General features: G+C 32.6%; 1 protein-coding gene and 1 long non-coding RNA gene across 3 annotated transcripts; one reads left to right on the top strand and one right to left on the bottom strand.

The window, feature by feature from the left end:
- Positions 1 to 6,650: 6,650 nt before the first annotated feature.
- LOC129298886 (uncharacterized) lies at positions 6,651 to 12,953 on the top strand. 2 transcript variants are annotated; one of them, XR_008590438.1, is made up of 3 exons: positions 6,651 to 7,284; positions 7,427 to 7,534; positions 12,187 to 12,953. It is a non-coding gene; the product is annotated as an uncharacterized LOC129298886 (long non-coding RNA). The 2 variants fall into 2 exon arrangements; XR_008590437.1 differs by having other exon boundaries at positions 7,420 to 7,534.
- A 573-nt stretch (positions 12,954 to 13,526) lies between these two features.
- On the bottom strand, positions 13,527 to 14,745 carry LOC129298885 (uncharacterized). The gene is made up of 2 exons (XM_054937330.1): positions 14,140 to 14,745; positions 13,527 to 13,750 (listed from the first exon to the last, which is right to left on the bottom strand). Exons 1-2 carry the CDS (start codon positions 14,594 to 14,596, stop codon positions 13,701 to 13,703), a joined length of 507 nt encoding a protein of 168 aa, XP_054793305.1. The 5' UTR covers positions 14,597 to 14,745; the 3' UTR covers positions 13,527 to 13,700.
- Positions 14,746 to 15,631: the final 886 nt, after the last annotated feature.

Raw genomic sequence — 15,631 nt, 5'->3', positions numbered from 1 at the left:
TTTTTTTTTAACATGGAAACAAGTTCTGATCAGCACCAATGCACCATAGAAGGTTTGATAATGAGAAGTCACGGACACTAATTTGAACCCCTGACGGAAAAATAAATAAAGAGAAAATTATAAAGTTTAAAAAGGGTCACCCAAACCTATGTTTAAAAGGTTTACAATGTTCGGGCCTAAAAAGTCTTTTTATACAAAAATACCTCATTGTTTTCAAGTTCATCTCTTAAAGGAAAAAAAAAAAGATGGTACAAAAATAGTTCGAAGGGCTCGACTAGCTCTAACAAAAGTATAATAAAATTTTAAATAATTAAATAATAATTTATTTTATAAAATAAATATTCACAAAAATATAAAATATAAAAATAATTAAAAAATAAAATCTTGGGATTAATTTAACCAAACAAAATAGTGTCATCTTTACATGAAATCTCTAAGAACGCATTTCTGTATAATTTCTAAATTCTCTAAATAATTTATTTTTTAATTTTAAACAGATTTATCCAATATTTACCTTAATTTGTATCATTGTCAAGTGTAAAGATATAACATCTGTTGATGATTATTTACCTTTATCAATTCATCGTATTTGCAATGATATTGTTGTCAATAATTCAGTACAACATTAGAAATAGTTTTTTATTTTTATACTTTATTAGTTCGTAATCTAAATGTTTCCAAATATGACAAAGATATCCAGCATATTATGTTTTCAATTTGTCTACATGGATAAACCCTCTCTCTCACAATGTGGCATGGTCATTGGTCAATGTATATGGCTTGAGGACTTGCGTGTTTTCGCTGGAACAACACCATAGTGCAACCCAATACTTCCAAAATTCCCACATTCAATTATAGAAACCAAAGGATCAAATACTTTATGCCACAAATCTATTTAAAATATAGTTTTCATTAATATTGAAAGACTAAGCTGCAATATAATCTAAGTATTCATACAATTCAAGCTTACTGATACCATAAATTACCATTTAATCTACATCTTTGAGTTTTATCCCACATGCATTTGCAAGTGTCTTATACTGTTTGCATCAATGTTTTTTAATTATAAAAGAGCAGTTTGCATATTACTCGTCCCAATATTAAATTAGAGATAACTACAATATTAAAAAAAGCATAGTGTAGTCAACTCCACCAAATGAAATAAAAATTTATATGCTGTAGTTGAACAAAAATATGATTATGTGAGGATTGAAAGGAATAGAGCAAACTCATGCCCCATCTTTTTCTCATGTTCACAAAGATGCAACATTCCACTTGGAATTGGTACTATCAACTAGGATATAAAATTGGTATAAAATTTTTTGTTAATAGGGTGTAACCCTCCCTTATATCCACTTAATATAAAAAATGATTAACTTAATCATCATCACAATTAAAACTAACCAATAATCAAATACTTTGTTTAAAAAGTTTGGGCTTAAGATTTGTTTTGCAAAATCATCATAATCATAAAATAGTAAAGCGATATGCAGCGAAAACAAGCTATATGCATTCATATAGATCATTACATGTCACTAAAACAAAGAAATAAGGTTAGACTATGGGTATGAGCCGCAACATGTGACATAGAGCTACACACCCTGACCTTCTCTGTGTCATGCGCTGTGCACATGCCAAATTCTATAGCTGTCATTTGACAGCTTAAATGACAAATTTTTGACATGCGGTCATTTTCATATACGACGTCGATTGGAGTGATTCGAGCTCTCAAATGTAGTTTAGTTCATAAGCTATTAATAAAAATAAGTTTGGATACAATCTAGTAGTCCGATTAAAATTTGAACACCCGGGGTGCAAAAAGTTAGTTAATCAATCCTTAAATCTTATTAAACTATTCTAGGTCTTGAATTAAGTCTAAAAAGACCTACTACACCTGATTGACCATATTTTATCACATATATATACAAATATCAAAATTGGCTGTTAAACGGCCAATTTTCACAGTTTAGTAATTTCTTACAACTTGACTTAAAAACTTTTTCTTTAACCATTTTCTCTACATTATCACCAAAAGTCACCACACATTCACAACATATTTATAATTAAATCTTAGTTTTTGTTAATCATTCATCACATATCTACTTGTATGGGCTAAGATTTACAAAATCATCCTAATCTCTACAATTTCACTAATTCACTATTCAACATATGCGTGCAATCCCTATAACAACTTATGTACACACATTTCACAAAGATTTTGGTTCATTATACAAACTCAAGAATTTCTACAATAATGGCACCATTATGTTGGTTTATACTCTTTTTCCTTGCTTTAATCAGTACTCTGACCTGTAAAAATGTAATCACGAGGTTGAGATAATAATCTCAGTAACAGAATAATTCTCTACTATCAATTATCACATGTGATTTTATGAAAGTATAGCATAATATACCATTAAACATAACATATATTACATGTTTCACTTTAAGTCACATAAATATAACATTTTACCACTTTTAAAAGTATGTTCACCATTTTTCACCACTTTTCAATCATATAGCATGATCACTACCAACCGAACTCGAAATTACCTTGACTCGAAACTATAGGCTCGCCTTAGACCAATATACACTCTCATCGGCCTTAAGTTCACCTTCAGTGTTAGAATCACCCGACTAAAGATATTTTATCTCACTTCTGAACTATGGTTTCCCCTAATATACATAATGGGATATCGTTAACTCCAACACCACATCATGTCGATACTAAAGAGTTTAAATCTTCAACACCGCACCTTAATAGGCACTAAGATAATAATTTCTAACACCGCATCTTGAAAGGCATGAAGGAGATATAATTTTCCAACACTGCACCTTGTCGGGCATTAAGAAGAATAATGTCATATAGTCTTTCTCTGCATCTCCATACGGGTGAACTCCTACCTTTATGATCATGCTTTTCAAACCAATCATAGGTTCTCAATCACCACCAAACTCATATATACTATACACATTTTCATATCAAATTACACAAATTTCATTTACTTATTTAACAAAAGTTCATTTTCATGTCATAGTCATGCAATAACACAAAATATGCTCAATTTAGAATAGTTTCATGTAATAGATAGCATACTTACACACAATTATAATAAATAGTCAAACAAAAAAAGTTATTCAATTATCTTAACTCTTTTATCACAAGAAAAGTTACCCGTGGCTTCAATTACCATTATAGCTCGTCACAAACTTCCTTCCTCAACTTACACACAAAATATGCTAATCTACACATAATTGGCACAATTAGTTAACTAACTTAATTGACCAAAAACACTTATTTATCAACTATAGCTATAATTAGCCATTTATTTCTTATCGCTTAATCAATCTAAGTTTATTATCGCTCAATTACTACTTTATATCATCTCAAATTATTCCATTTCGCTTTATCATCACTTCCACCCCTAATTTTCACTGAAGTAGGGCTAAATAGAGTTTATAAGTTCAAAGCTTTATCGTTCAACTCTAATTCAGTCACAAAACTCTAATTTAATTCTCAAGAACCTTTTTATGATTATAGGGTGAGAAACTAACCCTTTAAATTTCTCCAATTCAATTTCTCTATAACTCATATTCATAAAAATTATAATAGAATTGAAGGTAAGGGCTATATGAAGTTTACCCAATAAGTTATTGGTTAGAAGTGCCTTTCAATGCTCCGAAAATGGTTGCCTTAGCTGACCCTGATCTCTTCTCTTCTCCTTCTTGTGTTTTTTCTGATTTCCTCTTCTGAAACTCACCCAAATTCACAAATTAAAAGGTCACTTTTTGGTACATGTGCTGTGGCGTAGGCAACATTAGCTGTGGCGTGTAGCACAGCAAGCAAAATTCTCACATGCACACACGCTTTCTTTGGAAAGCAGTTCTTTCACTTATATCTGCTCATTTAACATCCCTAATACATCAATTATTAACTAATCATCCAAATCTCTAATTATTTACTAATTATCACTTTACTCTTGATTAATAGTTAATCACCGAATTAGAAAATCAAGATGTTAAAATGGGCATCTTTGAATAGTTAAGTATCCAGGGAAACATAGATTTGTAGATGTATATTGAGAAATTTATTTGTAACTTTATTGGATTTATTTCAATTTTTTATGTAATTTTTCAAGTTAACAAAACGATTAAAGTTATCTCCAAAAAGAATGGGAACGAAATCAAAAAAGAAAGAAAGAAGTGTTTGGATGTAGATTGATGGAAACAAGAACAACAGAGAAGAGGAAGTACCCTCAGAAATGAGTGTACATGATTGGCAAGTTATAATAGAGGCTAGAAGTGAAAGTTAGGGAAAATTAATTACATGCTTTACATGTTTAAAATTTTTTTAAAAAATTATATAATGTTTAAATTTTTTTTGATAAAATTATATAAAGATTTTAGTTAGTTGTAAAGGCCAAGGTTTGATTTGTAAATGAGATTGAAAAAATTAATTACAAACAATTCTCAATTTTTTATCCGCCAAGGCAATGATATTTATTTATTAAAAAAACTTTAAACAACTATGAACAAAGTTATACCACAAAGAAATAAGGCAAGATGGAAAACACAGCAAAACAAAGTTTAGACACAATTGAAAGTAAAATAAAAAAACAAATTAAAATCCCAAATGCTTCATGATCTTGATATATGAAAGGAGCCAGAAGGGATGGAGGATTGAAAGCACAGTCTAAATAACACATCCCTATAATCATAGCTCAAACACTCCAAAGTTGCATAGCGCAGTGAAAACTTTTTGAGATCCACTCAAAGCAACAAATGCTTTGTGTATATTAATTGATCAAGATACAAGATAAAATTCACAGTGAGCCCTACGTTTGACAACCTCATCCAAAGGGAAGGATTCCGGTACCACATCAAACCTTCGCATTAGTAGAAGCTTAAGACACACCTAATCATAGCTACTAAGACATCAAATCAAGAACCTAGTGGAATCCATCTCTTTTCCTCAACAATCATTTGGGCAATTCACTTGTTGATGATAGAGGGGCAATTAATCCAAGAAAACTTCCAAATTAAAACATTGATGGCAGACACAATCAGACCCCTGGCAACAAGAAAAGTGTCACGAAGTTCATCCCTTGCTTCAAAATATATCAAAGAATGACTTCAAGTCAGGAAATTTAAAATAAAAGTGTGAATAGATATAAGAGAATGATGCCTAAACTAGTACTTATCTTGTTCTTGCCTCAATTTCAAAAATTCTATCACAACCTCTACTAAAATTTTCAAATCAAATTGCCCCCACCCCTCTCTCCCTCAGCCTTAACTCAGTTAACACCTCTCACCGTTTGTCCTCTTTTTAGGCCAAGCGATGTTGTTCTCCACTGATGCCACTGCCAAATCTGAAGGGAGAAGGAGATTGAAGATAAGAGAAGGAGAAGAATGATTGATCACTCACAAGTGTACAAGATCACAGTAATAAATTACTCAGAGTATTTCAGATGTTGAACCCACAGGGAAGTTACACTTTTACTAATTTAAATAATTAATAGTTCAAGAAAAATAGATAAAATGAATAATTTTGATGAAAATATAAAGAATAAAAATAAATAAAGAAAATAATGATGATGAAAATACAATCACTTGAAGCGTTGGAATTTAGAATTTACCCTATAGGTTGCTAGTTTCTACCCTTTGAATTGACTCGGATCAATTATAATGACAACTATTTCTGAAGTGTCCTAATATTCTTGAATTATTAGTCCCTTTTTAATTAGTGTTGAATTCGTTCCCATAATATCCAAGCAACTAATTAAACCGTGAAGTTATAGTTTAAATCACTATAAATTTTTAGAACTACTTTTAGCCTAGTTATTTATGTTTATTTTTCTAGATTTAGGTTCTCTCTTCACCTCCCAGTCCATCAAGATTACCCATATATTTGATTAAATGGTGGCCAGTTATTAAATCAATATGAAGAACAAGAGAAATAAATATAATTGAAAAAAATAAAAATATTTATAAATATAAATGTAAAGAGTCAAAACAAAGAAAAAAAAAACTAGCTCTCCAATTGGGCTACATCCTTATCCCAACTGGGTAATTTAGAAACACATAATAGAATCAAATAACACTGTTCTAAAATCTCCAATCATAAAAAATGATTATAGAGAAAATTAAGGAGTAGAAAAGAAATAATTATAATTTATGAAACTCTTCAATGATTTCGCTTTCAGCCTTTAAAAGGCTTCTATGAGCTCCGAATATCTTAGAGAGAATTTTTAATGTACTTAGATAAATGATTCGATGCCTTTCCTCTTGATGGAGGGAGTATATATAGTTAAAGTGGAGGCTCCTTTTTTTATTTTTTATCGATGTGCAACTCTAAACATACATACATACATACATACATACATACATACATACATACATATATATATATATATATATATTTCTCTTTTCCTTCTTTCCTTTTATTTAGTTTATTTTTTTTCTTTACAAAATATGAAGATAAAAAAATATGGGTGAATTTTATATTAAAACTTTTTTATCTTATAATTAAGTGGTGAAAAAAAAATATAAATATCAATTAAATAGATATAAAATTTTAATAAATATAATTAAATTCAAATTAAAATTTATACTTATTTAATTATAAAAATGCGTTTATGAATGATCAAGGACCCAAGCCTCTCCTCCGCGGCACGAACCCGAGCTACGGCCACTTGAACCCATAGCCGTCATCTGCATCCTTGCCGTTTTCAGTACTGCACTCCTTTCACGATTCAATCCCTCCTCATGGTTTCGTTCTTGAACTGCATCTAGTATTGTGAAAAATAACAGAGAAGAGTGATGAAAATACAGAAGAGCAACAAGAAGAAAGAAGAGGAAGAAGACAAGGTAGGAGGAGCGGTATACAATCTTGAATTTTCATCTGTGGAGAGGTTGATGCAGGAGAAGCATTCCAGGGAGGAGAAGAAAGCCGATGAAAGGGTGGAACCCAACCAAAGGGCCATTTGATCGATCTTCTTCCTCGACATGATGTTGTTGTTGGAATTCTCCATCATTAGTCGCGGAATCAGATCGAGAATGCAATCCGGTGAAAAATGAAGCAAGATTTCTCACATTGGTGGAAAACAAAGCAAGATTTCTCGCGTGATCGGAAGAGTTTAGGTTCACAAGTTTTTTTTTCCCCACTTTCAGTCCCAATTACAATTCCTCTAAATTGAGACCTGCATACGAAACAGGCCTTAATGTTCATGTATATGTAAGCACGTCTTTCTTCGTGGTCTAGACACTTCTTCATCAGTTTCACAGGTGAGATTTCTCAAAGCTTTTGTTTCTCTGTCTCCTGCAGTCTTTCTTTCTTCGCTTTCCTTCTTCGTCGTTTTCTACTCTATTCTTCATCTTCTTCATCTTCTGTTCCTTCTTCATCTGATTCTTGGCTCACAGGTTAAAGCTACAAAGGATTCGGGGCCGCACGAAAGGGTGTGGGGCTGTATAGGAGCATGCAAAATATTTGTTGTTCGTAGCACATTCTTATAGATTAGAGCAATGCCGAGCTCAGGTGATTTTGGCATTTGAGATTAATGTGTTTTTATATTAAATTTAGTTTTATAATTTTCATTATCGGTTCTGCATTTTGGCCTCAATTTCTATTCAAAATTTAAATTTCGATTTCGATCTCAAGATTCTCTTCATTTGTGGGCAATTGATCGCCATGACGGAGCGACCGTAAGCATTTGCTATATAGGTTTTTATTTCTAACTTTTTTGCACGCAGCGGCCTTTGTGGGCGGGAAATACTTATTTCCTCAAATTTAAAGTGTTATGGCTTGCGATTTTATGTGATTTTCTTGGTTAAATTCATTCCTATCCTAAATAATGGCAAATACACTTCAGCTTCACAGGAGTAGATATTAAGGCTTATTATAGAAGGTTTGGATTTGCTCTTAACTCCATAGCTTTGGTTTTTCCTGATGCGTTTTCTGCTTCAATTCATTGGCTGCTACTACTCCTACACCAGGCTTATTTTTCTGTTAATTTTCGTTTTGATTTTTTGTTTTTTGACATTTACAACACCTTACATCATTATTTTTCTACTCTCCTTACTCACTATCTCGCAAGTCACATGCCAGAACTTATTTAAAAGCACATGTGATGCAACATACGCACACACTCACGCTCACACTGATTTGAACAGAACAAGAAAAGGGAAATGCAACAAAAACAGAGATTGAGACAGAGTGGGACGAGAACAGATAGGGAGAGAAGAGAGGCAGAACACAGAGAGAGAAGGATGGACAGAGCAGTGGGGGTCCAAGAGAGAATGAAACAGAGGGTTGGGGGGGGGGGGGAGAGCGATCAGATTTATAGTATTCATTCATCATCCTAGTATGCTTCCAAATGCAAGAGGCAACCTATTTATAAGCTTAAGGTTACCTAACATCCCATTAAGGAAATTAAAATATATATATATATATATATTATATATATATATATATATATATTTCAATAACAAAAGAGCTTATTTCTTTCAAAAATAACATTTTCCAAATTTCCTATCAATCTGTCTCTATTTCTGCAGCTTGCGTTTTTTAGGCCAGTAATGTGGCAGGTCTTAATGAGGGTGCTGTCTGTTTTCTAGAACTAATGTTGATTCATGAGGCTCGTGGTGTGGTAGATCATCTCCTTCTAATTTCTATTAATTATGCTCATGTCTATAAGTCTGATCTTTAATACTTGGAGAGGCGTATTAATCTGGATATGATGTTGGTTTATCCAAGATTTCTCTGTCTTTTTTTTTTTTATTAGGCTTATTGAACCCATCTTCTTCTGCTCTTTATTGGTTATTCAAGCTCCCAATATACCTTCTTTTCAGTTTTCAAACTTTGCAGTCAATGGCATACTGCATAGTTCCTTTAGGTTGCAAAGGCTCCGTAGAGACTTCAAGTTTGTTGGATTGGTCGCATTGACCAAAGTGTAATAGTACTTAGCTAGTAACGAATAAAGTTTAACCTCCATGTCTTGACCAGACTGAAAGAAAGAGAAAATGAATGGCTATGGATCATGTGCAAATGAAGCTCAAACTGTGTTGGTTAAACATGAAAATAGCAAAATAAAAAAGAATTTTGACCAACCTGACAGTAATAAAATTGCATTAGCCTACAAGTATGGATCACATGTTGAAAGTTTGGATGTTTTGAATAACCAAAAATATGTTTGTACTGACCAATGCAAGTTGACATTAATAAAGATGCCATACTGCTTTTGTGCTAACCAGTCTACATCAAAGCCAAATTTGTGTTTTCCATCAAAGCAAGATCATTAAATGTCATATGAATATGTTTTCTTCTATTTGCCATACGTTTTCAAACATTCAATTACAATGCTGCCAATGTTTTTCAGCTTAAATCTTCTGAACATGACATCAGCAAGATAAAGTCCTTGTTTACCAATCTTTATCATTTTTCCTTCTTTTACTCTTCAAATTATGACGCTGTTTGGTGATTTTAGATCATGACCCCATTAGCTTTTAAATTTGCAGAAGGCAACAAAATTTATGAAGTTATAGCCTGCTCTTTTTAGCAACTGCATACTATGCTCAGTTCATGCTGGTTGAGGTGGGGTTTCAAGTGAGATCTGTTTTTATTTTCTTGACATGCAATGCTCAGCTAAAGGGGGTCAATTTATAGCCCTGATGAGCATGTATATCAAGCTGAATCCATTGTTATACCTGTGATTAACAAAATGAGTAAGTTTTGAAAGTGTATTAATATTTATACGGCAAAGTGGAATGAAACTCTTGATAGTGTAAACCATGATATGGAAATTTGTCTGCATGCATATTGAACATTCAGGTAAAAAGTGTATAGCCTTTGTCTTCACCGCTTATGCATGGACCTGTCAACAGAAACAGTAACTTGTCTAATTTCTGAAAAATGCATCATCCCATTCTCTGAGTATGAAAAGGTGCATTGGTGGTGTACAAAATGAATGCATTCGTGTCCTTATACAACCTGCACATCTTTCAAACGTATTACACAATGAAGTCAACCACTCCTTATTTTAACACTATCAATGCAAGCAGACACGGTGTTTGGTGAAGGGGAAATGTGTGTCTTTGTTCCCATAATTTTATTCTAACAATGTTTAGGTTGTAAGACAAATAATCTTTTTGTTATTCCTTTATTATAATTCGTTGAGTTCTCCTTTGCTTTTTCCTTTTTCAACTATGATGAAGTCATTATTTTTTCAGCTGGAGACCTGCAAAGTGTGGAGCTAATTTTTTGGGAGAATATCAATGAAGGACCGCTAAAATGATTTAATATTAGATAAGGAGTTGGACGGATCATATACTTGTCAAAACTTGAACTTTCACTTGTCAATTATTAATGTATATTTGTTACAAGTCCTTGTCTAATATTATATCATTTCAGAGGTCTTTCATTGATATTCTCCCTAATTTTTTTTTGGTGGGACATTGGGTAACTCTGCCAGACTTTTTCATTATTATGAATCTGATATTTAAATAATGCCATAACTTTCTGTTTCATTAGATTGTAGCATGAGCTTTGCTCTAACCCAATCCTCATCTGACATTCTTAGGTATGAAGATGGGTTTGTTGTTTCATATTACATGCTTAGGTATGAAGAGTGGGTTTTGATATACCACTATTCTTAGCACAGTTCTGATATCCTAAGGTGTTTTTTATCCTGCCAAAGCTTTAAATAAATTATAAGTAGTGTAGTCAGACTAGGCATTGTTCTAAGAAAGTTGACTGATTGTTTTCATTGCCTACAACATATTCTGTAGAAAAATGATGCAGAATTATACTTTTTTTTATTTTATTTCTTGGATTACATTCTTTATAATTGTAAGTTTATTTAGATTATTTGCTCGCTTGGTAGTTACGGTGAGTGTGATTTGTTATGAGATTTTAATTAATTTAATGCACCATATTTGACTATTATTTAACTACATTTGTTTTTTTTTTTTTTTGCATTGCATGAGGGAGTAAATGCTAGATTTGCAGTATTCAAGAAAGAGTTAGAATCAGCTGAGATTGTAGAATCAAGGACTTATTTAATCCTTGCCATCTTGCTACTTTGTGGCCTGTATGTGGGTTATAAACAAAAAATTCCTGAGAAGACTGGTAAAAAATATGGAAAAGAATGGATATAATTTAAATCTTAGAATCTTTTTTAGGTAATGCACATGATTTTCTTGCTTCTCCTCTTTGAACATAAAATAATAATTTGACAACTATAAACAAAATCTTATTTTTTAAAAAATATGTTTCACATCATGCAGTTCTCGGTAGCTATGTTAATATAAACTTTATGGGTCTTTTTTCCCCTCATTTTGGTGATTTATTTCTTTTTTCATTACTCTACTATGTAATTTACTATTTTTATTTACCACTGTTTTCCAAAAAACTTTTAAAGGTATAGTCTTGAGGGAGCGACGTAATTTTCCGTTTCTCATTCTGTTACTTTTATAGAAGGTTGCCTTAGAATAATAAAGGGCACTAGAAAAGTTCTAAATTATTGAGGGTTATATGCTAGTATTGCCTTATCATTTAGGTTCGACAATTGTTTAAATATTTGTTATAGTTAACACAGACAGCTTTGATCAACACATTGCTCTGTGTTTTTTTGGGCCAAGACCTTTCTTCACGTGCATGCAAAAGAAAAATAGAGCAAATTATGTGGAAAGTATTAGGGAAAATATATATATATATATATATATAATAGCATTTCTTCATTTATTTCATTATTTGTTACGGGACATTTTTCAATATTTCATTGTATGTTTTCCTTTTCAAGCTGCTTCTATGCATGTTTTTCAACTCGAGGTTGTTCTAACATCATTTGTGAACTGACATTGCAGGAATATAAACCATCTATCACTGCTTTCATTTTTATTTAAATATAGGAATACCAATATTAATCATAGACATTATTCTTATAACACCAATTTCAAAAGTCTATTATATTTTTCTGCTATACTTACGCCGACTTCATTATTCTTAAAGTGAAGGCTGGTGATCCAGCTATTATGGCTCTCTGTGTTTGTTCTGTTTAGCCTCCATAAAATATTCTGACCTCTGACTGTTGTAATAGTGTTTCTGTTTTGGATAAATCTAGCTCGAACTATTTAGGCACCTTGCTTTTGGACATTATTGAACCATTGACTTATCGACTTAAAATATCTCAGGCGCGTGAAGTGGAGCAGGATTTAATGATATGCCAGAGGACGAGCAAGCAGAACGGGAAATGGTCCAAATCTACCGTGCAATTGTTTGGTCTATCACATTTTCCCACACATGATTTTTCAGCATCAAATAGGCTTATTTTGTGGCTTCAATTATTTCGAATACCTGTAGCTAGCACGTAGTTGGTATATCTAGTTGATCACTTAAGTTGTCTTTTGCCATTACAATAAATAAAGGTCAAGGTTAAGACAAATAGTGATTAGCTTGTTGGTTAAAAAAAGATTGATTAGCTTTCAGTTTCAGTTTGCTGGATTCAAGAGCCTTTAATATTTTATCTTATATATCTGAGGTTCTGAATAGTTAACATACATATGGAATTTTTCTTACATTCTTCTTATGTTCTGGCTTGGAGTAATTTGACAGTTAAAGCTTTCAACTTTAAACTGAATTTTTATTGTCAGTATCAATTGAATTACGGAATGATTATTCTGCATCATGCCGTGAAGAATTTATTTTTCTGGGTCTGCTTCGTAGGATTCGAGCAAATGATTAGTTGCAAAAAAGATCTTCTCAACAGCTGAGAGGCAAACAGGATGGCCATCTGTTGAGTGTTGGTGATGACATATCAGACAAGGGGGCATGTTTGAAATAATTAGTGGTGCTATGTCTAGAAGTATTCTTGCTGCCAAGTGTTCAGTATTTTTGAAATTTTGGTTTATGCTATGTTTAAATTCTCGTTCTCGCTACCTCAAAAATTTCATATATGAAAAGGGGCTTTTTTTTTTTTTTGGGGACTAGTGGATTCGTTATGTCATTTTAATTGGTGTAAATATATGATATTTGACAATCATGCAAGTTTCCAAAAATTAAAAAAAAAAAGAGAAGAAAAAACCTTATTTTAGTTGTAATAAAAACCTCGCAAATAACACGTGTCATGCTAATTGCAACGCTTCGTGGCTTCTCATTCCAGAGGTGACATTATATATTCATAAAACTATAGAAGTGTCCTTTTTAACAACTTGCTGCCACTACACGTGCACTAAAAATAATCCCTTTTAACATAGTAATCTGGAAACCCTTATTTTGTTAAATCATTTTCGGTTTCACTCGGCTCCATGCTTATTCTGTGTTTCGTCTGAATCATATCGTCCATGCATTCAAGCCACTGAAGAACGTCTTAGTCTGATTCTGATCTTAATCAGATTGTGTTTTCCAAGTTATTTTCTCCTCTTTTCGCTATAAAATTGCATCTCTTTCTTTTCTTTTTTTATTTTTTTGCGATTCTTTTCAGTTAAATCAGCGTCATTCACGAATTTTTACTATTATAAGAAAAAATTCGCAACATAATTAATGCAAGCTATAGATGGGCTATGGACCAATATAACCGACAAAATGAGATATATCATTCTTAACTTTTTATAATACCTATAATAACAAGTAGGAGACGCTCTGTTTTTGGAACCAAAGAACAGGGGTAAACAGAGTCCTTGTATCCTCTCAAGCTCGCTTCTGTCGATCATCTCAGTTTCCCAGTTTTCCATTCTTCCGTGTTCATCCAAACCATATCTGCAAATGCAAATGAAGAAAATAAGCAATTTCACACAGGGTCCTAGAGTCCGGAGACAATCCTCACCTAGATTTGCTTTGATTTGTGGTAACTCAAATTCAAGACCCATTTTTGTATGTAGAATCCAACAATCCAACCATTCCATACATACTTAATGTCATAATAATAAGAACAAGGTCAGCAAATTATACAAACCACAACACACACACATATATAAATAGTTTCATCGTCTTTGAAAAAAGAGACCTAAATATTAAACCAAACCCAACCCCCACCATCCCAAGTCAGCTTCAGAAACCCCCACTGCTGTTCAACATGCAACACGAAAAGAGAAGAATAAATATTGTGAACAATGATAGTAATAGAAATATATATTCAGAAGTCAAACCTTGACGCCCGAGGGTGGAGGGATCGGTTGACTGCGTGTAAAACCAGCGCTTTGTTGCCGTCTCCAGTGGCAGTTCCCTCTGGCACGTCGGACAATGGTAGTCTTGGGACAATCTGTCCAACAGACAGTTCTTATGGAACCTCTTGTGGAGGCACTGAGGGATTGAAAAAACTGAAGACCCGGCATCTATTTGTACGTGGCATATTTCACAGGTTTCATTCTGAGGGCAGGAATCTTTGATCAGTTGCAATATGAAATCCTGGGTAACACATGTGGGAAGTTTTCCTTCAGAGTCTAGCTTGTTAACTTGTTCAGAGGTAAGAGGATCTTTCGTGTAGTAGGTCTCTTTCCCACAGTTGGGACACAAGAAGTGAGCAGAAGAAGCTGTAATTCGTGGCCATTTTAATGAAAAGAGAATTGATAACAAAGAAGAGAGACGAATTGCTTTAAATAACATTCTGGGGAGTGGTTGAGACGATCGACTCCCATGACCATTTCAAATAATTGTGATTTGATTCTGATTCTTAGTACTGCATGCAGATCCCATATCATAACCATTTCACATGCGTATGAAGACGATGCTCTTTCACTTTAACGGTTTCCTCGAGTCTGGATCATTTTGCCACCAGTTCTGCACTCTGAAGGGACTGGAAAAGCCGTGATGACAATACTAGTTTCAAACATATGATACACACACAAGGTTTAAAGACCCGGGTCCCAAATCTCTAAAAAAAAAAAAAAAAAAAAAACTTGGTCTGAAAAGCAGTGCTTCTACCGACGGCCCTCCCAAAAATATCATATCATAATTTAGAAGTAATTAAATAATAATTTATTTTTTGTAAAATAAATATTCACAAAATATCATAAAATCAAAAAATAATTTAATAATAATCTCTGTGTATTAATGTAACCAAACAAATTAATGACTTCTCTAATCTCTATATAAAACATCTGACATTTTTTTTATAATTTTTAAATTATCTAAAAATAATTTATTTTTAAATTTTAAACAAATGGACCCAATATTGACCTGTAATATTGTATCATTGTCAAGTTTTAAGATATATAAGCCTGTTTATGACAATCAAATCATCGTGCTTGCAATGATATTGTTGTCAATAATTCAGTACATTTAGAAATAGTTCTTATACTTTATTAGCTAGTAATCAATGATATTGATATGGATTCATTCATAAATTTGTCACTTTGTCTCCTTCACAGGGTTGAAAAGCTACTAACGTAGAACATTAAAAGCAGAATGATAGTCCTCCCAGCAAATTGAATCTTGACAAGCTGTACGAGAGTCTTTTTTTGTTTTTTTGAACTCAATATTGTGGCAAAAAAAAAAAGAACTCATTAATAAATCATCAAGAAAACAAATTGTGCCCCATATAGGCCAAAATATTACAAATAGTGGCCCATATGGGCCTAAATAAACTGTAGTTTCTTTTATTTCGGAAGTCCAACTTAATTTTCCACTTAGAATTGCTAC

Source organism: Prosopis cineraria, unplaced genomic scaffold (genome assembly GCF_029017545.1).
Source record: "Prosopis cineraria cultivar Desert tree isolate PC_DT_omini unplaced genomic scaffold, ASM2901754v1 PC951, whole genome shotgun sequence".
NCBI classification, from domain to species: Eukaryota; Viridiplantae; Streptophyta; class Magnoliopsida; order Fabales; family Fabaceae; genus Prosopis; species Prosopis cineraria.
This window is presented reverse-complemented; position numbering and strand designations above follow the sequence as displayed.

What these genes read in the sequence shown, in the direction of transcription:
- LOC129298885 (XM_054937330.1), bottom strand. Translation starts at nt 14,596, where the DNA reads ATGTTATTTAAAGCAATTCGTCTCTCTTCTTTGTTATCAATTCTCTTT. An exon ending in CTCCACCCTCGGGCGTCAAG is followed by an intron (nt 13,751 to 14,139) that starts GTTTGACTTCTG and finishes TTGCATTTGCAG; the next exon opens with ATATGGTTTGGATGAACACG.